At 36.3% G+C, this 20,943-nt stretch overlaps 1 protein-coding gene across 3 annotated transcripts in view; it reads right to left on the reverse strand.

Moving 5' to 3' along the window:
* CAAP1 (caspase activity and apoptosis inhibitor 1) overlaps positions 1 to 20,943 on the reverse strand; it is a 53,315-nt gene that overhangs the window by 28,923 nt on the left and 3,449 nt on the right. For 2 of the 3 annotated variants that reach the window (XM_060153512.1, XM_060153514.1), the window contains exons 2-4: positions 19,276 to 19,476; positions 18,355 to 18,439; positions 17,393 to 17,468 (exon numbers count right to left, since the gene is read on the reverse strand). In XM_060153512.1, the coding sequence (XP_060009495.1) occupies positions 17,393 to 17,468; positions 18,355 to 18,439; positions 19,276 to 19,476 (362 nt within the window). The remainder of the gene's footprint in view (positions 1 to 17,392; positions 17,469 to 18,354; positions 18,440 to 19,275; positions 19,477 to 20,943) is intronic. The other variant, XM_060153513.1, reaches the window with a different exon arrangement.

Below are 20,943 nucleotides of genomic sequence, written 5' to 3' on the forward strand. Positions count from 1 at the left end.
TGCTCACCCGCCGGGACGGGCGGGGCTGGGAGCTGAGGCTCGGGCTTGGAGAGCAGGGAGAGGACTGGGGTTGGAGGCGTGAACACAGCCTGAAGGGGGCCAATGCGCCACAGCTAGCGGGTAGGGGGTCCGGGAAAAGTCTGGAGCTGCCGAAGAGGCAAGAGACTTTTCTGGCCTCTTTGTTTCCTGGTGCACAAGGAGAGGGGATTAAGAGCACCCCTTAAAGGAGCTCCAGAGACGGGCGCGAGCCGCGGCTATCAGCGCAGACCCCAGAGACGGGCATGGGACTCTAAGACTGCTGCTGCCGCCACGAAGAAGTCTGTGTGCAAGCAGAGGTCACTCTCCAGACCTCCCCTCCTGGGAGCCTGTGCAGCCCGCCACTGCCATGGTCCCGGGATCCAGAGACAACTTCCCCGGGAGAACACATGGTGTGCCTCAGGCTGGTGCAATGTCACGAAGGCCTCTGCTGCTGCAGGCTCGCCCTGCATCCATACCCCTCCCTCCCCCAGGCCTGAGTGAGCCAGAGCTGCCAAATGAGCGGCTCCTTTAACCCCGTCCTGTGTGAGCGAAGAACAGATGCCCTCAGGCGACCAACACGCAGAGGCGGGGCCAAATTCAAAGCTGAGCCCCAGGAGCTGTGCAAAAAAAGAAGGGAAAGGGAAATTTCTCCCAGCAACCTCAGGAGCAGAGGATTAAATCTCCACAATCAACTTGATGTACCCTGCATCTGTGGAATACCTGAATAGACAATGAATCATCCCAAACTGAGGAGGTGGACTTTGGGAGCAAAGATATATATATATATTTTTCCCTTTTTCTCCTTTTGTGTGTATGCTTCTGTGTGTGATTTCGTCTGTATAGCTTTGCTTTTACCATTTGTCCTAGGGTTCCATCTGTTTTTTGTGTGTGTTTGCTTTTTTTAACTTTTTAAAAATTTTTTCTTAATAATTTTTTATTTTAATAACTTTATTTTACTTTATTTTTTTAAATTTTATTTTATCTTCTTTCTTTCTATTTTTTCTCCCTTTTATTCTGAGCTGTGAGGATGAAAGGCTCTTGGTGCTCCAGCCAGGCGTCAGGGCTGTGCCTCTGAGGTGGGAGACCCAAGTTCAGGTCACTTGTCCACAAGAGACCTCCCAGCCACACGGAATGTCAAACGGCGAAAATCTCCCAGAGATCTCCATCTCCACGCCAAGACTCAGCTTCACTCAACGACCAGCAAGCTACAGTGCTGGACACCCTATGCCAAACAATTAGCAAGACAGGAACACAACCCCATCCATTAGCAGAGGGGTTGCCTAAAATCATAAGGTCACAGACACGCCAAAACACACCACCAGACGTGGACCTGCCCACCAGAAAGACAAGATCCAGCCTCATCAACCAGGACACAGGCGCTAGTCCCCTCCACCAGAAAGCCTACACAACCCACTGAACCAACCTTAGCCACTTGGGACAGACACCAAAAACAATGGGAACTACAAACCTGCAGCCTGCAAAAAGGAGACCCCAAACACAGTAACCTAAGCAAAATGAAGACAGAAAAACACACAGCAGATGAAGGAGCAAGTTAAAAACCCACCAGACGTAACAAATGAAGAGGAAACAGGCAGTCTACCTGAAAAAGAATTCAGAATAATGATAGTAAAGATGATCAAAAATCTTGGAAATAGAAAAGAGAAAATACAAGAAACGTTTAACAAGGACCTAGAAGAAGAGCAAACAATGATGAATAACACAATAAATGAAATTAAAAATTGTCTAGAAAGGATCAATAGCAGAATAACTGAGGCAGAAGAACGGATAAGTGACCTGGAAGATAAAATAGTGAAATAACTACTGCAGAGCAGAATAAAGAAAAAAGAATGGAAAGAATTGAGGACAGTCTCAGAGACCTCTGGGACAATATTAAATGCACCAACATGTGACTTACAGGGGTCCCAGTAGAAGAAGAGAAAAAGAAAGGGACTGAGAAAATATTTGAAGAGATTATAGTTGAAAACTTCCCTAATATGGGAAAGGAAATAGTTAATCAACTCAAGGAAGCACAGAGAGTCCCATACAGAAAAAATCCAAGGAGAAACACGCCAAGACACATATTAATCAAACTATCAAAAATTAAATACAAAGAAAACATATTATAAGCAGCAAGGGAAAAACAACAAATAACACACAAGAGATTCCCCATAAGGTTAACAGCTTATCTTTCAGGAGAAACTCTGCAAGCCAGAAGGGAGTAGCAGGACATATTTAAAGTGATGAAAGGGAAAAACCTACAACCAAGATTACTCTACCCAGCATGGATCTCATTCAGATTTGATGGAGGAATTAAAACCTTTACAGACAAGCAAAAGCTAAGAGAATTCAGCACCACCAAACCAGCTTGACAACAAATGCTAAAGGAACTTCTCTAGGCAGGAAACACAAGAGAAGGAAAAGAGCTACAATAACAAACCCAAAACAATTAAGAAAATGGTAATAGGAACAAACATATCGATAATTACCTTGAATGTAAATGGATTAAATGCTCCAACCAAAAGACACAGACTGGCTGAATGGATACAAAAATAAGACCAGTATATATGCTGTCTACAAGAGACCCACTTCAGACTTAGGGACACGTACAGACTGAAAGTGAGGGGATGGAAAAAGATATTCCATGCAAATGGAAATCAAAAGAAAGCTGGAGTAGCAATTCTCACATCAGACAAAATCGACTTTAAAATAAAGACTATTAGAAGAGACAAAGAAGGACAGTACATAATGATCAAGGGATCAATCCAAGAAGAAGATATAACAATTGTAAACATTTATGCACCCAACATAGGAGCACCTCAATACATAAGGCAAATACTAACAGCCATAAAAGGGGAAATTGACAGTAACACAATAATAGTAGGGGACTTTAACACCCCACTTTCACCAATGGACAAATCATCCAAAATGAAAATACGTAAATAAACACAAGCTTTAAATGATACATTAAACAAGATGGACTTAACTGATATTTATAGGACATTCCATCCAAAAACAACAGAATACACATTCTTCTCAAGTGCTCATGGAACATTCTCCAGGAAAGATCATATCTTGGGTCACAAATCAAGCCTTTGTAAATTTAAGAAAATTAAAATCGTATCACGTATCTTTTCCAACCACAACGCTATGAGACCAGATATCAATTACAGGAAAAAATCTGAAAAAAATACAAACACATGGAGGCAAAACAATACACAATAACCAAGAGATCACTGAAGAAATCAAAGAGGAAATCAAAAAATACCTCGAAACAAATGACAATGAAAACACGATGACCCAAAACCTATGGGATACAGCAAAAGCAGTTTTAAGAGGGAAGTTTACAGCAATACAATCCTCCCTTAAGAAAAAAGAAACACCTCAAATAAACAACCTAACCTTACACCTAAAGCAATTAGAGAAAGAAGAACAAAAAAACCCCAAAGTTAGCAGAAGGAAAGAAGTCATAAAGATCAGATCAGAAATAAATGAAAAAGAAATGAAGGAAATGATAGCAAAGATCAATAATACTAAAAGCTAGTTTTCTGAGAAGATAAACAAAACTGACAAACCATTAGGCAGACTCATCAAGACAAAAAGGGACAAGACTCAAATCAATAGATTTAGAAGTGAAAAAGTAGAAGTAACAACTTACACTGCAGCAATACAAAGCATTATGAGAAATTACTACAAGCAACTCTATGCCAATAAAATGGACAACCTGGAAGAAATGGACAAATTCTTAGAAAGGCACAACCTTCCGAGACTGAGCCAGGAAGAAATAGAAAATATGAACAGACCAATCACAAGCACTGAAATTCAAACTGTGATTAAAAATCTACCAACAAACAAAAGCCCAGGACCAGATGGCTTCACAGGTGAATTCTATCAAACATTTAGAGAAGAGCTAACAACCATCCTTCTCAAACTCTACCAATATATAGCAGGGGGAGGAACACTCCCAAACTCATTCTACGAGACCACCATCTCCCTGATACCGAAACCAGACAAAGATGTCACAAAGAAAGAAAACTATAGGCCAATATCACTGATGAACATAGATGCAAAAATCCTCAACAAAATACTAGCAAACAGAATCCAACAGCACATTAAAAGGATCATACACCATGATCAAGTGGGGCTTATCCCAGGAATGCAAGGATTCTTCAATATATGCAAATCAATCAATGTGATACACCATATTATCAAATTGAAGGAGATAAATCATATAATCATCTCAATAGATACAGAGAAAGCTTTTGACAAAATTCAACACCCATTTAGGATAAAAACCTTCCAGAAAGTAGGCACAGATGGAACTTTCCTCAAGATAATAGAGGCCATATATGACAAACCCACAGCCAACCTCGTCCTCAATGGTGAAAACCTGAAACCATTTCCAATAAGATCAGGAACAAGACAAGGTTCCCACTCTCACCACTATTATTCAACATAGTTTTGGACGTTTTAGCCACAGCAGTCAGAGAAGAAAAAGAAATAAAACGAACCCAAATCGGAAAAGAAGAAGTAAAACTGTCACTGTTTGCGGATGACGTGATACTATATATAGAGAATCCTAAAGATGCTTCCAGAAAACTACTAGAGCTATTCAATGAATTTGGTAAAGTTGCAGGATACAAAATAAATGCTAAGAAATCTCTAGCATTCCTACACACTAATGATGAAAAATCTGAAAGTGAAATTAAGAAAACATTCCCATTTACCATTGCAACAAAAAGAATAAAATATCTAGGAATAAACCTTCCTAAGGAGACAAAAGACGGGTATTCAGAAAATTATAAGACACTGATGAAAGAAATTAAAGATGATACAAATAGATGGAGAGATATACCATGTTCTTGGATCGGAAGAATCAACATTGTGAAAATGACTCTACTACCCAAAGCAATCTACAGATTCAATGCAATCCCTATCCAACTACTGGCGTTTTTCACAGAACTAGAATAAAAAATTTCACAATTTGTATGGAAACACAAAAGACCCCGAATAGCCAAAGCAACCTTGAGAAAGAAAAACGGAGCTGGAGGAATCAGGCTCCCTGACTCACACTATACTACAAAGCTACAGTAATCAAGACAGTATGGTACTGGCACAAAAACAGAAATAGGATAGAAAGCCCAGAGATAAACCCACGCACATATGGTCACCTTATGTTTGATAAAGGAGGCAAGAATATACAGTGGAGAAAAGAAAGCCTCTTCAGCAAGTGCTGCTGGGAAAACTGGACAGGTACATGTATAAGTATGAAATTAGAACATTCCCTAACACCATACACAAAAATAAACTCAAAATGGATTAAAGACCTAAATGTAAGGCCAGACACTATCAAAGTCCTAGAGAAAAACATAGGCAGAACACTCCGACATAAATCACAGCAAGATCCTTTTTGACCCACCTCCTAGAGAAATGGAAATAAAAACAAAAATAAACAAATGGCACGTAATGAAACTTCAAAGCTTTTGCACAGCAAAGGAAACCATAAACAAGACAAAAAGAGAACCCTCAGAATGGGAGAAAATATTTGCAAATGAAGCAACTGACAAAGGATTAATCTCCAAAATTTACAAGCAGCTCTTGCAGCTCAATATCAGAAAAACAAACAACCCAATCCAAAAATGGGCAGAAGACCTAAATACACGTGTCCAAAGAAGATATACAGATTGCCAACAAACACATGAAAGAATGCTCAACATCATTATTCATTAGAGAAATGCAAATCAAAACTACAATGAGATATCATCTCACACCAGTCAGGATGGCCATCGTCAAAAAATCTAGAAACAATAAGTGCTGGAGAGGGTGTGGAGAAAAGAGAACCCTCTTGCACTGTTGGTGGGAATGTAAATTGATACAGCCACTATGGAGAACAGTATGGAGGTTCCTTAAAAAACTAAAAACAGAACTTCTATATGACCCAGCAATCCCACTACTGGGCATATACCCTGAGAAAACAATAATTCAAAGAGAGTCATGTACCAAAATGTTCATTGCAGCTCTATTTACATTAGCCAGGACATGGAAGCAACCTAAGTGTCATCAACAGATGAATGGATAAAGAAGATGTGGCACATATATACACTGGAATATTACTCAGCCATAAAAAGAAACGAAATTGAGTTATTTGTAATGAGGTGGATGGACCTAGAGTCTGTCATACAGAGTGAAGTAAGTCAGAAGGAGAAAAACAAATACCATATCCTAACATGTATATATGGAATCTTAGGGGAAAAAAAATGGTCATGAAGAACCTAGGGGCAAGACGGGAATAAAGACAGAGACCTATTACAGAATGGACTTGAGGATATGGGGAGGGGGAACAGTAAGCTGTGACAGAGTGAGAGAGTGGCATGGACATATATACACTGCCAAATGTACAATAGATAGCTAGTGGGAAGCAGCCACATAGCACAGGGAGAAAAGCTCAGTGCTTTGTGACCACCTAGAAGGGTGGGATAGGGAGGGTGGGAGGGAGGGAGCTGCAAAAGAGAAGAGATATGGGGATACATGTATAACTGATTCAGTTTGTTATAAAGCAGAAAGTAACACACCATTGTAAAGCAATTATACTCCAATAAAGATGTTAAAAAAGAAAAAGAAAAAAAGTTACATATATAATTTAAGCTTTTTAGGTTAACATAAAACAGAAATGTATCTTCATTCATCAGCCTTTGGATATGAAGTCTTATCTTTGATATGAATCCATGGAAAAGAGTTCAGTCTCATCCTACTCATATAAGCCATTGACTACATCTCTACTTTTGGCTTATTTAAAGCACAAAAATCTGAGTGCAGAAAAAAATAACCCTCTGTATTTATACAGTGCTGCCCAAACTTTTACTGTTGTTATCCCACAGCTAAAAACAACTGCAGTTTGAGTTTTTCCAAAGCATTCAGCGTGATCAAATAATCTTTTTATACTGATATTTCACCTGTTTTTTCATATAACTATATTGTAAAACTACAGTAACTGCACTGGAAACAAATACAAGTGACTCTTGGTAAGCAAAAACTTCAAATGGTGGGAGAAGTGCACCAGCGTATTAAAGAATAATCATTAACAACCAGTTTAGTGCACTTAACATCAGTGAATTTATTTTTCAAGTGAAATGGAAAAGACAGTTAATACAAAGAATCAGATAAGTGATTAAAATCTTACATTTTTTAAAAAAGTCATAAGGGAAGAGCAGAAAAAAGGAAAACTACCTGCTTACATCTAATCTAGTGCTTGAGCAGCAAGCTGAGGCATTAAAACGACTGATGGGAAAACAACAACAGATACAGTTTAAAAATCAGCTTTCTGTAACACAAAGATTTTTTTTGTGTGTAGACAGTTACAAAACCAGAAAATCCTTCCCAAGACCCTCAAAATTCCCCAATGGAAAACACAGTTGCAATTCAAATGAAGAGCCTATCTAAGACCTCTGAGAAGCTCAGGCCCTCCCATTTCAAAGAATGCTCTAAAGATTCTAGAGAGGTGCCTATCTGCTAAATATTTAAAAAGAACTGGGTCAACATCTGCTTCAAAGTTATCAAGTTGAAAGCAGGGGGTTTAAAATAATATGGGAGGAAACATGGTGGGTGATAGGTATTCAAGCGTTCATCGTACACTGAAATTTTTCATAATAGAGTTAAAACAAACAAATAACTGTTACAAAACAACCTCATACATTCCAGAGTGGGTTATGTGAGTTAGATCAATCACAGGTCAATTTGTGAAGGTATTATTACTAATAAGCCCGGGTCTAGGGTCTACCTGAGGCCTATTTTTGTATCTATTGATAAAAATGCTTACTTAATTATGTACTGTAGATTTATGCTGTCCATTAATTCAATGCTCCGGAGCACTGTAAATTTTATTCAAATGCTTTATTCCTTTGAAGCTTAATAATAGCAGTTTATGAAGGGCTCTTTTCTTCCCAACAAGTTTAGTTTTATTGACACTGAGAGTTCAGCATTTGGCTTAGTACTATTGCCCCTTTGAAAGTTACTTATACATACATAATCCAAGGAGTGCGTTGCCTGAATTGGAACAAATTCAACTCAATACTCTAATGCCAGCTGAGCTGAACCCCCAAGACAGCTATAACTCATCAAAAAGAACATGAATGCTTCTCCCTTACTAAAAACAAAACTAACGCTTTTTATTCAACTAACAAATGGCATCAGAGTTCTACCACATATCACTATAAGGGTTGTTGTCCAAATTATATGTATTACCTAAAAGCTCTAAGGCCTGTTCAGGAGTATCTTGCTTTTTCAGAAAGTTAATCACCCAAAACTAGAATTTGATAATAACTAATTTAGAACATGCCCATCCTCTGCTAAGAAGCAGTGACTAGGATCAATAGTTCCAGAACACTCCTATAGAACCTACTTTGCAGTATACCTTAGTTTGAGAATCTTGATTTTTAAATTTCTTTGCCTTCTAGAACTGGAATATTATCTCATCATTGCTTATTATCCATAGAGAAATACAAGTTCATTTCCACTGACATCTCCCTTAATATCATTCACTAAAAGCATATTAATTTAAAATTCATAAAGGTATTTATTAAATCAATTCTAAAACATTGTTAAGATTTCCCTAAAGTGTTTGTATTTTTATTCTTTTTATATAAAACCTCGATCCTGATTATTTTATTGCACTATTCAAGATTTAAATTTCACTACAAACATATTCTTTAGGGTGTAATCATCTCACATTATAGGCCAAGCTAATACCTGTTCTCATTTTTAGTGTTACTTTAGCTATAATAAAGCTTCTTTTCCAAATGAAGACAGCGCTCTGATTCCAGGCATATTACCTTATTTAAAATTGTTGTTCTTGTTAAGCAACTTGTAATCTGTAACATGTGCAATCTTGCCACAATATCTAAGTTTTAAAACACTGCAAAATTGTAAATGCTAAAATTTTTAGACTATCTCAGTACAATACAAAGTTGCTCATTTACTTAACTAAGGTGAACTAAAGTGACAGACAAACCCATCCCTCACCTTTTTAAAAATGAAGGTATTTAGAAACTACGAATGTTCTATCTTCATAGTTCCTGCATCTCATTCCGATTAAAATTGTTATAAGTTAACACTCACTAATTTCAAGTTTCAAAGTAGTACACTGTCAAAAATTTCTTATAACTACTACTTTCTTTTTCCTTTGGGTTGTAAAAAAGAACTATTGTAAAGTAAGTAAGAGTAAGCAATCAAAATTTTAAAAAGCAGTAGAGATCAAGAGAGCTTGGGGGAAAAAACATGTATTTGAAAGCTGACCTTAGAAGATAAATATAACTTAAAAATATAAAGCTAACAATGTGAGGAGATCATATAAAACGGAAAATATAAAGATTTTTTTCCCTTGTGCATAAACATTTGTGTGTACTTCTGTATTTTCAAACTTTTAATGGTTTATGAGAAAATTAATTTACACAGGGCATATTAAATACCATATACATACACATACGCATACATATACCTCATACTGAAAGTTGTCACTTTACAGCTTCTTAGATAATTCTAAGAAGCTATTAATGTTATGTCCTTTCCCATAAACACCACAATAAAAGCACACAGGTTGCCGTTAAAAGAAAATATCAAAATTTTCACGTGTCTTTAATACCATAGACTGCTTTATCTAGACCTATTTAAAATTCTTCTTGTTCATCAAAATTGGGATAGGGCTTCCCTGGTGGCGCAGTGGTTGAGAGTCCGCCTGCCAATGCAGGGGATACGGGTTCGTGCCCCGGTCTGGGAAGATCCCACATGCCGCGGAGAGGCTGGGCCTGTGAGCCATGGCCGCTGAGCCTGCGCGTCCGGAGCCTGTTGCTCCGCAATGGGAGAGGCGACAGCAGTGACAGGTCCGCGTAACGCAAAACAAACAAACAAAAAAAATTGGGATAAAAAGGTAAAGGTGTATGATAAGACACTGACAAGTTGATAAGACACTGACAAACGGACAGAACTGGTTCCAAGGCAAACCTTTGGCCTTTATGTATTTTCCCTTGAATCAGAGTTTCACTTTCTAGACATTCTGTACATTAAGCATATAGGCAAATGAAGTACTATGTGGCAAAGTGAAACATATATATGCCACTCAAAAAGAGAGTACCTACACTCAGCTCCAAATTGTTTTTGCCCTCTCAGGAAAGGTTGCTTGATCTGATTTTCAAGCAAGTCAGAAATTCAAACTTTGGTGTGTTATCACTTGATTTTTAAATGTTGGAACTATTTTAAAATTTTTTAAATATTTAAATTGAGCAAAACATCTCTATGGTTACAGGCAACAATCTAAAACTCTGGCTTATGTCTAGGTTTTAATCAAGTACCTTGCATAGTTTTCTATTGCCACTGTAACAAAAATCACCACAAATTTAGTGGCTTAAAACAATGTGAATTTATTATCTTACAGTTCTGGAGGTCAGAAATCCCAAATTAGTCTTACGACACTAGAATCAAGGTGTAGGTAGTGCTACATTTCTTCTGCAGAATCCATTTCCTTGTCTTTTCCAGCTTCTGAAAGATCACCTGCATTCCTTAGCTTGTGGCTCCTTTTTCCATCTTCAAAGTACATCACTCCAATCTCTGCTTCCATCATCCCATCTCTTTTAGCTGCCTTTGACCAGTTAATTACTCCCTACCACCAATGTTGCATGCGTGTGTGTGGGTGGGGGTGGGGGGTGGGGTTGTTTTTTGTTTTTTTGGTCTAAATGCATTTGCTAGAACCTCCAAGAAACATTAAAAATGAATGATCCTGTCTGATTCGTCATTTTAATTCACCAAGTGGGTAGTTAAGCTCAGTCAAATGGTCATTACATATCTGAATAGTTTTCTACTATATCTTTTTTACCTACAGCTTATATTAGAAATGACTGATGAATATTAGCAAAGGCCTTTTTAGCATCTACTTATCTGACCATGTAATTTTTCTCTTTTAATTTGATGAAATGACTTATGCTAATAGACTTTCTAATGAAGTCTCCTGTAAATTCCTAGAGTAAATCCTACTTGGTCAGTAGCATAATTACCCACTGATACACTGCTGGATTCGATATGCTAATGTTGTACTTACAATTTTTACATCTATATTCACAAGTGAGAAGGCCTATAATCCCCTGAACACTTTTTTGGCACTATTTATGAAATTTGGGATATTAAAGCTATGCAGAAATCATAAAGTAAACTGAAGATCTTTTCATCTTTTTCTAGGGCTTGGACTAATTTAAATAACACAGGTGTAATCTGTTTGAAAATAGTAACAGATGGCATGCATTATTGAATGTTTTATTAGCTGTAAACACATTAAACACATTACATCACGCAAATAATAATTCAGTTGTGAATTCACCTTGTCTTTTTCAACAGATCTCTATTCACCTTTCTAATTTCTTCTTTGTTAATCTCTTCAAGTTTTCCACTTTTGGGAGAAGTTAATTTGGTTAATTTGTATTTTGATAGAATACCATACATTTGCTCGCTTCAAGTTTGTTTATACAATGCTGCATGTGGATTCTCATTATTCTTTTAAACTCATACATGCCTATGATTCTGTCTCCTCCTTTCTCACTAATCTCAATTTCAATTGCTCTCTACCTATTTCCTTAATCAGACCGAAGAAGAGTTTATCTTATTTTCCTGTCTTTACAAAAATCAGGTTAATAAATTTAAATTATCCTTTTGTTTTCTGTTTCTTAGTTTTAATGTTTACCTTTGTTGTTTCATTTTTCCAACTTTCTTTTGGTTTATTTTGTTATTTTTAAAATTCCTTTAAGATGTGAACTAAGTTCCTGGGCTAGGCATTAAGCTTTTCTCTCTCATATCTAAATCTTCTCTTTAAATGTAGCTTTGAAATACTAACAATCAAACAGAACACATGAATTCCAACTGGATCCTGGATCAGAATCAATCAATTAATTAATTAAAATAAATAAGTAAACTATAAATTTTTTTTAGTAATTGGGGGAATTTTATATGGGCAATACATTAGATGATATTATTTGAATTACTGTTTATTTCTGAAAAGTGATGATGGCATTGTGGCTGTAAAACTCTCCTTATCTTCAGGAAGCGCACACTGAATTGTTTAAGCATGAAATGTTATGACATCTGCAACTTATTTTTTAATAGGTTATGAGCCGAACTGTTTCCCCACAAAGAATTCATATGTGAAACCCTAACCCCAGTGCCTAAGAATGTTGACTGTTTCGGAGATAGGGCCTTTAAAAAGCTAATTAACTTAAAATAAGGCCATTATGGTAGGTGCTAATCCAATCTGAGTAGTGTCCTTATTAAGGGGAGATTAAGACACAGGGAGAGACACCACGGGGACACACAAAGAGAAAGACAACCAAGTGAAAAGGCAGCAAGAGGGTAGCCATCTGCAAGCCAAGGAGAGAGGCCTCAGAGAAAACAACCCTGCCAGTACCCTGATCTGGACTTTCAGCCTCCAGAACTGTGAGAAAATAAATATCTGTTGTTTAAGCCAGGCAGTCTGTGGTATTCTGCTATGGCAGCTCTAGCAGCCTAATACAAATGGCTCTTGGGGAAAAAGGATAAATATAAGGAGAGAGCAAAAGCAAAAATGGCAAGATGTTAATGTTGCTGAATCTAGGTAGAGGGTATATGGATGTTCATTACATCATTCTTTCAACTTTTATATAAGTTTGAAGTTTTCCAAAATAAAAAGTCTGGGGAAAAAAATTTCACTGGGAAATATATACACACACACGTACATGTAAGTTAGTATTTGTTTGTTAAAGCTGCCATAACAAAATACCAAAGGCTGGCTGGCTTAAATGACAAAAATGTGTTTCTCACAGTTCCACAAGGTAGAAGTCAAAGATCAAGGTGTCTGCAGGTTTGGTTTCTTCTGAGGCTTGCAGATGGCTGCCTTCTGGCTGTGTCCTCACATGGCTCTCTCTGTGTGTGCCCAGCCCTGGAGTCTTTCAGTGTACTCAAATTTTCTTTTCTTATAAGGACACCAATCAGATTGGATTAACTTAATCACCTCCTTTTTAAAAAAAGATTTATTTATTATTTATTTGTTTATGATTATTTATTTAATATATAAATAATAATAAATTTATTATTATTATTATTTATATATTAAATATTATGTATTATTTATTTGTTTATTTATTTTATTTTTATTTTTGGCTGCATCAGGTCTTAGTTGCAGCACTCGGGCTCTTCGTTGCAGTGTGTGGGCTTCTCTCTAGTTGTGTGCAGGTTTTCTCTTCTCTAGCTGTGGTGCACAGGCTCCAGGGCACATGGGCTCTGTAGTCTGAGGCACGCGGGCTCTAGTTGAGGCGTGCGAGCTCAGTAGTTGTGGTGCATGGGCTTAGCTGCCCCACGGCATGTGGAATCCTAGTTTCCTGACCAGGGATTGAACCCACATCCCCTGCATTGTAAGGTGGATTCTTTACCACTGAACCACCAGGGAAGTCCCATTTACCTCTTTAAAGACCTTATCTCCAAATAAGATTACATTCAGAGGTGGTAGGGGTTAGGGATTTCCACATATGAATTTTGAAGGGACATAATTCAGCCCATAACCAGGTGTTCTCTCGTTATCCTTGCCCTTACAGTATTAAGTCTTTAAATCAAAAATTTTAATTCTATCATTTCTTCAATACTTTTCTAGCTATTTGTTTCTCTTTCTATAATTTCTAGTACGTTCAGGATAGGTCTAAAATTGTCTTCCAGGTAGCCATGAGTTAAACATAAGGATTTATACTTTTTGTGTGTGGTTTTTATTATTCTGTGTTTATTTATTCAACTTGATTTCTTAGGAAAATGATGTAGCCCCCAGTCATAGCTAACCTCTTTATCAGTTTGTCTACTAAGTTTAGGAATTCAGAATTTATTTTTAGTTCCTAAAACTACATTTGTGGGGACTTCCCTGGTGGAACAGTGGTTAAGAGTCCACCTGACAATGCAGGAGACACAGGTTCGAGCCCTGGTCCGGGAAGATCCCACATGCTGCGGAACAACTAAGCCTGCGTGCCACAACTATTGAGCCTGTGCTCTAGAGCCCACTAGCCACAACTACTGAGCCCACGTGACACAACTAATAAGCCTGTGCTCTAGAGCCCAAGCCACAACTACTGAGCCCACGTGCCACAACTAATGAAGCCCGCACACCTGGAGCCCATGCTCTGCAACAAGAGAAGCCACCAGCCCCCACTCGCTGCAACGAGAGAGAGGCTGTGTGCAGCAACAAAGACCCAATGCAGCCAAAGATAAAAAGATAAATAAATAAATTTATTAAAAAAAAAACTACACTTGTGCTCTAATTGTACTTCTTTGAGAGTTTTCATTATTTTGTTAAAGTTTTCTTTCCTATAGTCTATTAATTCTGTGTTCCATAGAAGCTACCTATTCAACTTATTCAGCTTCATTTTCCTCTCTCAAATTATTGAATTCCTTTCATTGGTTCTTTGCCTACTCGTAACTGTTCCCTCAGCATCTGGACAGCTCAGACTACTGTTATTTATTAGAGAGTAAAAAACCAGCAGGTAATAAAAAACATGGAAATTTTCAGCACCAAGGACCAAACATGTTAACTAAGTTAGCCCTCTGTTGAAGCACTGGAACGAGGTTTTTATAAGTCTGCCCACCAGGTTCAGTTCTCTTCTATAGAGATTAACAGGACTGAATTGTCCCTTTAAGCACAAAGCACATAGCAAATGTCAGGAACATGCACTAAAGCCAGCATCTTCTCACATTAACTCCCTGTCCCACCTTCATTGTTTCACACTGCAGTATATCTCCCCATTCATAACTAAGATTATTAATAATAAAATAGTAAACAAATAATAACAAACAAGTCACATTAGCTCATTTAAGCCCAATAATCCTATTGAAGCAAGGATTACCCACATTTTACAAATGTATAAAGTGATTTTAGGGAAGGTTAAGTGTCTTAAAGCCAGGTCCATTAACATGAATGCTTATATAATCTCTTCAGAACTAATATTCCTCCTACTTCCACGTTCATTTGTGTGACCTCAGGCACACAAATCTTTCTGGGCCTTATCTTTCCATTTGTAAAATGATGATGCTAATACCACCTACCTCACAAGGTTGTTGTACAAACCCAATGAGTGAATGAAGTCATATAAGGTGATTAGAACAGTGTCTGGCATACAACACTTACTGGCTCAGTAAGTGTTAGCTTTAATATTATTATTTATCCGGCATCTTTAGCTTATTTGGCATCTTCTAGCTTAGTATTATTATTTATTTGTCATCTTGTAGCTTTTTTTTTTTAAAAGCCTATATTCTCAAACAACTCAAAAGAATCCCAATGATCTGGCACTTATCAGATCCACAAGTGGCTACTATGACAGTTTTGGGTAATATTTGTGATTGCTTAACCTGCTCATTGCAGCATTTAAAAGCTAACATGATCTGTCTTACAGTAACACTGTAAAAGTGGGTTCTTTGCAATAGTCACTTTGAATCTAATCACCATTTTTTTCATTAGAAAAGTTCAGAAGTCAAATACTGTATTTTGTTGTAATTTTTTTTAAGAGAATTAAGTTTCTAATCTGATTGGCTATCCATCAAATGGCTTCTGACAGTAGAAAAGGTAGCATTAATGTTCAGGTGTGAACAATAACGGACTTAACACCATGACATTGTTAACATTGTTACTTAACATTGTTACTTTTACATTGTTACTTAACATTGTTACTTAACTTAAGTAACATTGTTACTTAACAATAACACTTAACACTTAACTTGACACCTCAAAAACTGGGAAAAATAAGCAGAGGCAAAGAGGCAAAACATTTGCCTTAAATAAAGGCAAACAAATGTAATCAAGCAGAAGTTGATGCTCTGTAAGAAACACCAAGAAGCAAGACATTTAATTTAGATAATTTAAGAAACTAAGGACTTCCCTGCCTGCCAATGCACGGGACACGGGTTTGATCCCTGATCCAGGAAGATCCCACATGCTGCAGAGCAACTAAGCCCGTCATGCGCCACAACTACTGAGTCTGCGCTCTAGAGCCCGCGAGCCACAACTACTGAGCCCACGTGCCAACTACTGAAGCCCGTGCGCCTAGAGCCCCTGCTCCACAACAACAGAAGCCACTGCAAAGAGAAGCTCACGCACCGCAACAAAGAGTAGCCCCTGCTCACTGCATCTAGAGAAAGCTTGTGCACAGCAACAAAGACCCAACGCAGCCAAAAATAAATGAATAAATAAATAAATAAAATTTAAAAAAGAAACTAAAAAGTACTAAAAAGTGACAAGCCTTGTAAATGGTTAAACTATCTGAACTAGATTAGCATACTACATAGACAATTTAAAGCTAAGTATTTTGAAGGAAAATCAATAGCATGGCTTCTTAGAAATGTGTACATTTTCTACTCTGTGGGTAAGTATAAATCATCCTGTGACACTCCTAGGCAAGATGTATGTGATGACCAAAAATCTACTGATTATGAGGCAACCAAGATACAACGATTTCTTCAATGCTTCAGTATAAGTAGATTATTTGATGCCCTCTACAGTTATAACATGAAATTAAATTATCTTTTTTCAGTGATACTTACCCAATAGCATTGTATTAGAAATGAAAATATACTCAAGGTTTCAGGTTAAATCTGTGCTACTTATTTATGCTACTGCCTCTGGTTACCTGTTTTTATTTGTGCTCCTGCCTATAGCCAAAGTCTGCAAACAGAGATACAAGTCAGTCTTTGGCAACTACCAAAAAAAAACTGTTTTAGTCAAAAATCATCAATAGATGATAAAATCAGTGGGTGAAAGTTTGATGAGCCCATGGCAGAGCAGAATAATCTAGAAAAAGAAATTAGCATGTTGCTTCTTGGTTAGTCAGCATCCCAAAACATCAGGTATTTTTCATCATCACAATAATCAAATTATATGTACCTATATAAAGTGAACCACCTTACTATCTCAGCTATGAAAAGAAGCTATTATCACCAAACATTAATAGGTATGTAGAAGATATTCAGCGAGATAAAGTCTTCTAAACTACTAACATAATGTTTGGTAGAGTAAGTATAATATTTAATAAATAGTGGGATCACTAGTGATACATATATTCAAATTCCAAATGAGAAATGTGATTCTGCTTGAGGTTGGCATTGTTGCAGTCCTATATCTGAGCAGTAGTTTAAGAAAATCATCTTAATCCTGAACGCAATTAACTTCATTCTCATATATACCAAAAGGACTAATCATTACAAGTAAAAAGATCAATCCAACATTGTTGAATCACTTTATATAAACATAACACAGAAAAACAATCACATTCTTGAGGTAAGAAATCACCAAAGGGATAACAAAGAAATTCTGAAATAAAAATGAAAGTTTTTAACTTACTGACTAACTAAATCAGATCCCATCTTAGAGCCATCATCTGCCTCTTCTTCCACATCAGAGTCCATACCACTGTCACCTTATGAATGACATAAAAAAAATTGAAAGCATGCTCATAAAATGTCAGAGTGATTTAATTATTATACAGAAAGTGTCATGTATAAAGTGACGATTAAATAACTTGAGTGTTGCTGAAAGATGACATTTTTAATTGCTTATATTTAAAATGCCTTATTAGGTATTTGTCATTGCCTTCCCTTGATCTATTTTATAAATGTACAAAATATATATAAGCAAGAAGGTGTGTACATATAATACTTACAAACTACACACACATGTATATATCTATCACCATTTTACATTTAAAAAAGATGTTATCTCTGGAAATTGAAATTCTCCATTTTTTTGTTCCTTCTCTTGTAATGCTAATGCTAATATCCTTGTAGAGTCCAAAAAGAAAAGCTTTAAAATCCAAAATTCTACAGGTAATATATACAAAGAAGAGTCTTAGTTCAGGCAGACAGATAAATGTTGGCAATTCTTCTAACTCTGCATTTGGGTCTTATCAGAGCAGAAATGGTATTCAACAGATAATTAAAAGCAGTAAGAATATAAAGCAGAAAATTTTAAAATATTTTAAGAGAAGGCTTTGCCTTCTCAATAAGTAATTTTTTCTAGTATTTTGGATAAACATTTTTTATTTCATTTTTTTATTGTGCACAAACTTAATGCTCTTACCTACACAACTGATTTGGAGAAACCATACATACATCAAAAAGTCCATTCCTGAGATGCTATTCTGATATGTAAACTATATTTCTGTACAAACAGAAGTAAAAATACTCAGTGATTACCCAATAATAAAATTAAAGTAGCAGTTAAAAAAAAAAAAGAATACCTCAGGATTTATGCTAAGTATAGTATTAACCACTAAGTTACCAGAAGGTACAAATACGCATTCTTACCCTCAAGAATCTTCAAGATTTTTTTTTCAGACAGGAGCTCTAACTGTTCCTGGCACAGTTTTTTAATTTCTTCTATTGAACAGTTCTAAAGAAAATGACATTTTAAAAAATGCATTTATATAACAAAGCACCAATATAAACTAGAAAACAGCAACCATTTAAAAAAAAAAGTCTGCTAAGCAAAATCCTACAGTAAAACAAATTAAAAGCCACATAAATTTTTTTCTGGGATGAAATGTGAAGACCTGCCAGTTAACATGTAAATATTATAATTTATAGAGTTTTGATTTGGATATATAAAGTCATGTTTATTATGAAAGAACTGAAAAATAAGTAGGTCCCCAGATATTCTTAATAGCAGCCTACTTATGTTAGGTAATACCTCTAAAGGCTTAAATATTCAAGTCCTAGCTCCATACATCTTAGATATATATGATGTTGGGCTTAACTTGTCCACGGCTTTTTTTCCACATCTGTAAAATTAGAATACCATGTATTTCCCTGAATAATTTTCAGAGATAAATATATGAAAACATTTATGAATTTAATGAAATATAGGCTATTACCAACTATCATTGCATACTGTTACACAGCAGTACACTATTTCTTAAAGCACTAGAAAGAATCAGTATACCTCTAACTTAGTTACTTAAACTGCCTGTATTTAATAGAATAATTTTCAGAAGGTCAAAAAATTCCTTACCTAAATATAGTAAAGTACCCTATTTCTTCCTGGCAAATTTTTAAATATACAAAGCCATTTACGGTTCTACAAAATCCCTTCTTTATATCTTTTCGAAGTAGCTCATATTAGTTGAAAACGTCCGATTATAATTTCCATTAAGTAAAATGACTGCTATAAAAAAAGTGTTTGTATATTCTGTATATGTGGATAGCCTGATAATGTATGTAATGAAGTACCTTTAACACATCAGGAAGCATCTTCTGTAACTTCTTCTCTCCTATGATACAGAAACACTGCTGAAGCATTTCTTTTTTGTCTGATATATAGAAACTAACTGGTTTTAATGCCACAGTCAGGTCTAATCCACCTTCTTCAAGGTCACTGTGCTCTGCCAAGAATAACTCTTTTTCCAGAGTTGGCAAAAGATATTTGGCTTCCTAAAATTAAAAGAGATAAAGAACCATTAAACAACAGAAATATGTCTATAATGTTATACATTTTCATTTAATAAAATCTTCGTTAAACATTTCCAAATTCTTTTTTTGCACAAATTATTTATTTGAAACCATAGGAAAGATTATTTAATTGCTCAGTATTCTTTGAAGTTACTCTCCACTCTGTAATTATCAATAAATTGAGAAAAAGTGAAGAGATAATATCCTAGGACACACAAATGAAAATATACTCAATACTGAATGATTTCCTACAATTTTATACTTGTGGAATACGATATTCCTCCACTAGACAATTCACCCAAGAATTTTATGTATGCATTGTCATTCTTCTTAATTCATAAAAAGAAATGGGATAGCAGCAAAAATGTTATAAACCACAAATATTATATACTAAAGTACCATTGCTTAGCAGAAGCTATTGTCATTTTTTTAAATAAAGATTTCTTTTTAAAAAATATTTATTTATTTATTTATTTATTTTTGGTGGCACTGGGTCTTAGTTGCAGCACACGGGCTCAGGCTCTCTAGTTGAGGCGCATGGGCTCAGTAGGTGCAGCGTGCAGGCTTAGTTGCCCCGCGGCGTGTGGGATCTTGGTTCCCTAACCAGGGATCGAACCCGCGTCCCCTGCATTGGAAAATGGATTCTCAGCCACTGGGCCACCAGGGAAGTCTCTATCATTTTAAAAACTGTTATATATCTAATGATATTCAAAGCAGGCAAGTAATTTAAGACATTTCAATCAATTTTACCTCCTATCTCCCAAATCTATCCAGTCTCTCCAAATCTACTGCCATAATCCTGATCCAAGGTACCATCCTCTTTTTGCCTAGATTACCTCAGTAGCACTCAACTTGACTCCCTACATCTAATCTGAGGTCTTGCCAATCTGTTTTGTATACTGACACCAAAATGGATTGTATAAAATGCACATATACTCATCCTCCCTATTTACTGATATAAGCTGTCAATGACTTCCCACTGTTCTTAGGGTAATATAGCCTATTAGGCCCTTCATGCTCATTGTGTTCCAAACACAACGACCTTGTCTGAACTACTCAAACATAAGGTGTTCTCCCTTCATTTCATACAGGCAGGGCTTTTGTACACACTGTTCTTCTGTCTAGGAGAGTCTTTCTTCCCCACTTCCCCATCACTCTATACTCCCAAGATCAACAAACTCAGGTATCAATTTAAAAGTCATTTCCTCAGGAAAATCCCTAACTATATTATTCAAGTAGGTTTCCTTTTTATACTTTCTAACGCAATTGTTTAAAATGCGGTTTAAAAACAGGCTGATTTTAAAGAACACTATGATAATTACACTGAAAAAGCAAAGGTTAGCTCTTGTTCTAATGGCAATTCTCTTGTTCACAAGAGAATAGCTCTTGTTCACAAAGCAATTCAGGTGTTAGCAAGGATGTAAAGGAACTGAACTCCCATACAGTGCT

The sequence above is a fragment of the Lagenorhynchus albirostris genome, chromosome 7 (genome assembly GCF_949774975.1).
Source record: "Lagenorhynchus albirostris chromosome 7, mLagAlb1.1, whole genome shotgun sequence".
NCBI classification, from domain to species: Eukaryota; Metazoa; Chordata; class Mammalia; order Artiodactyla; family Delphinidae; genus Lagenorhynchus; species Lagenorhynchus albirostris.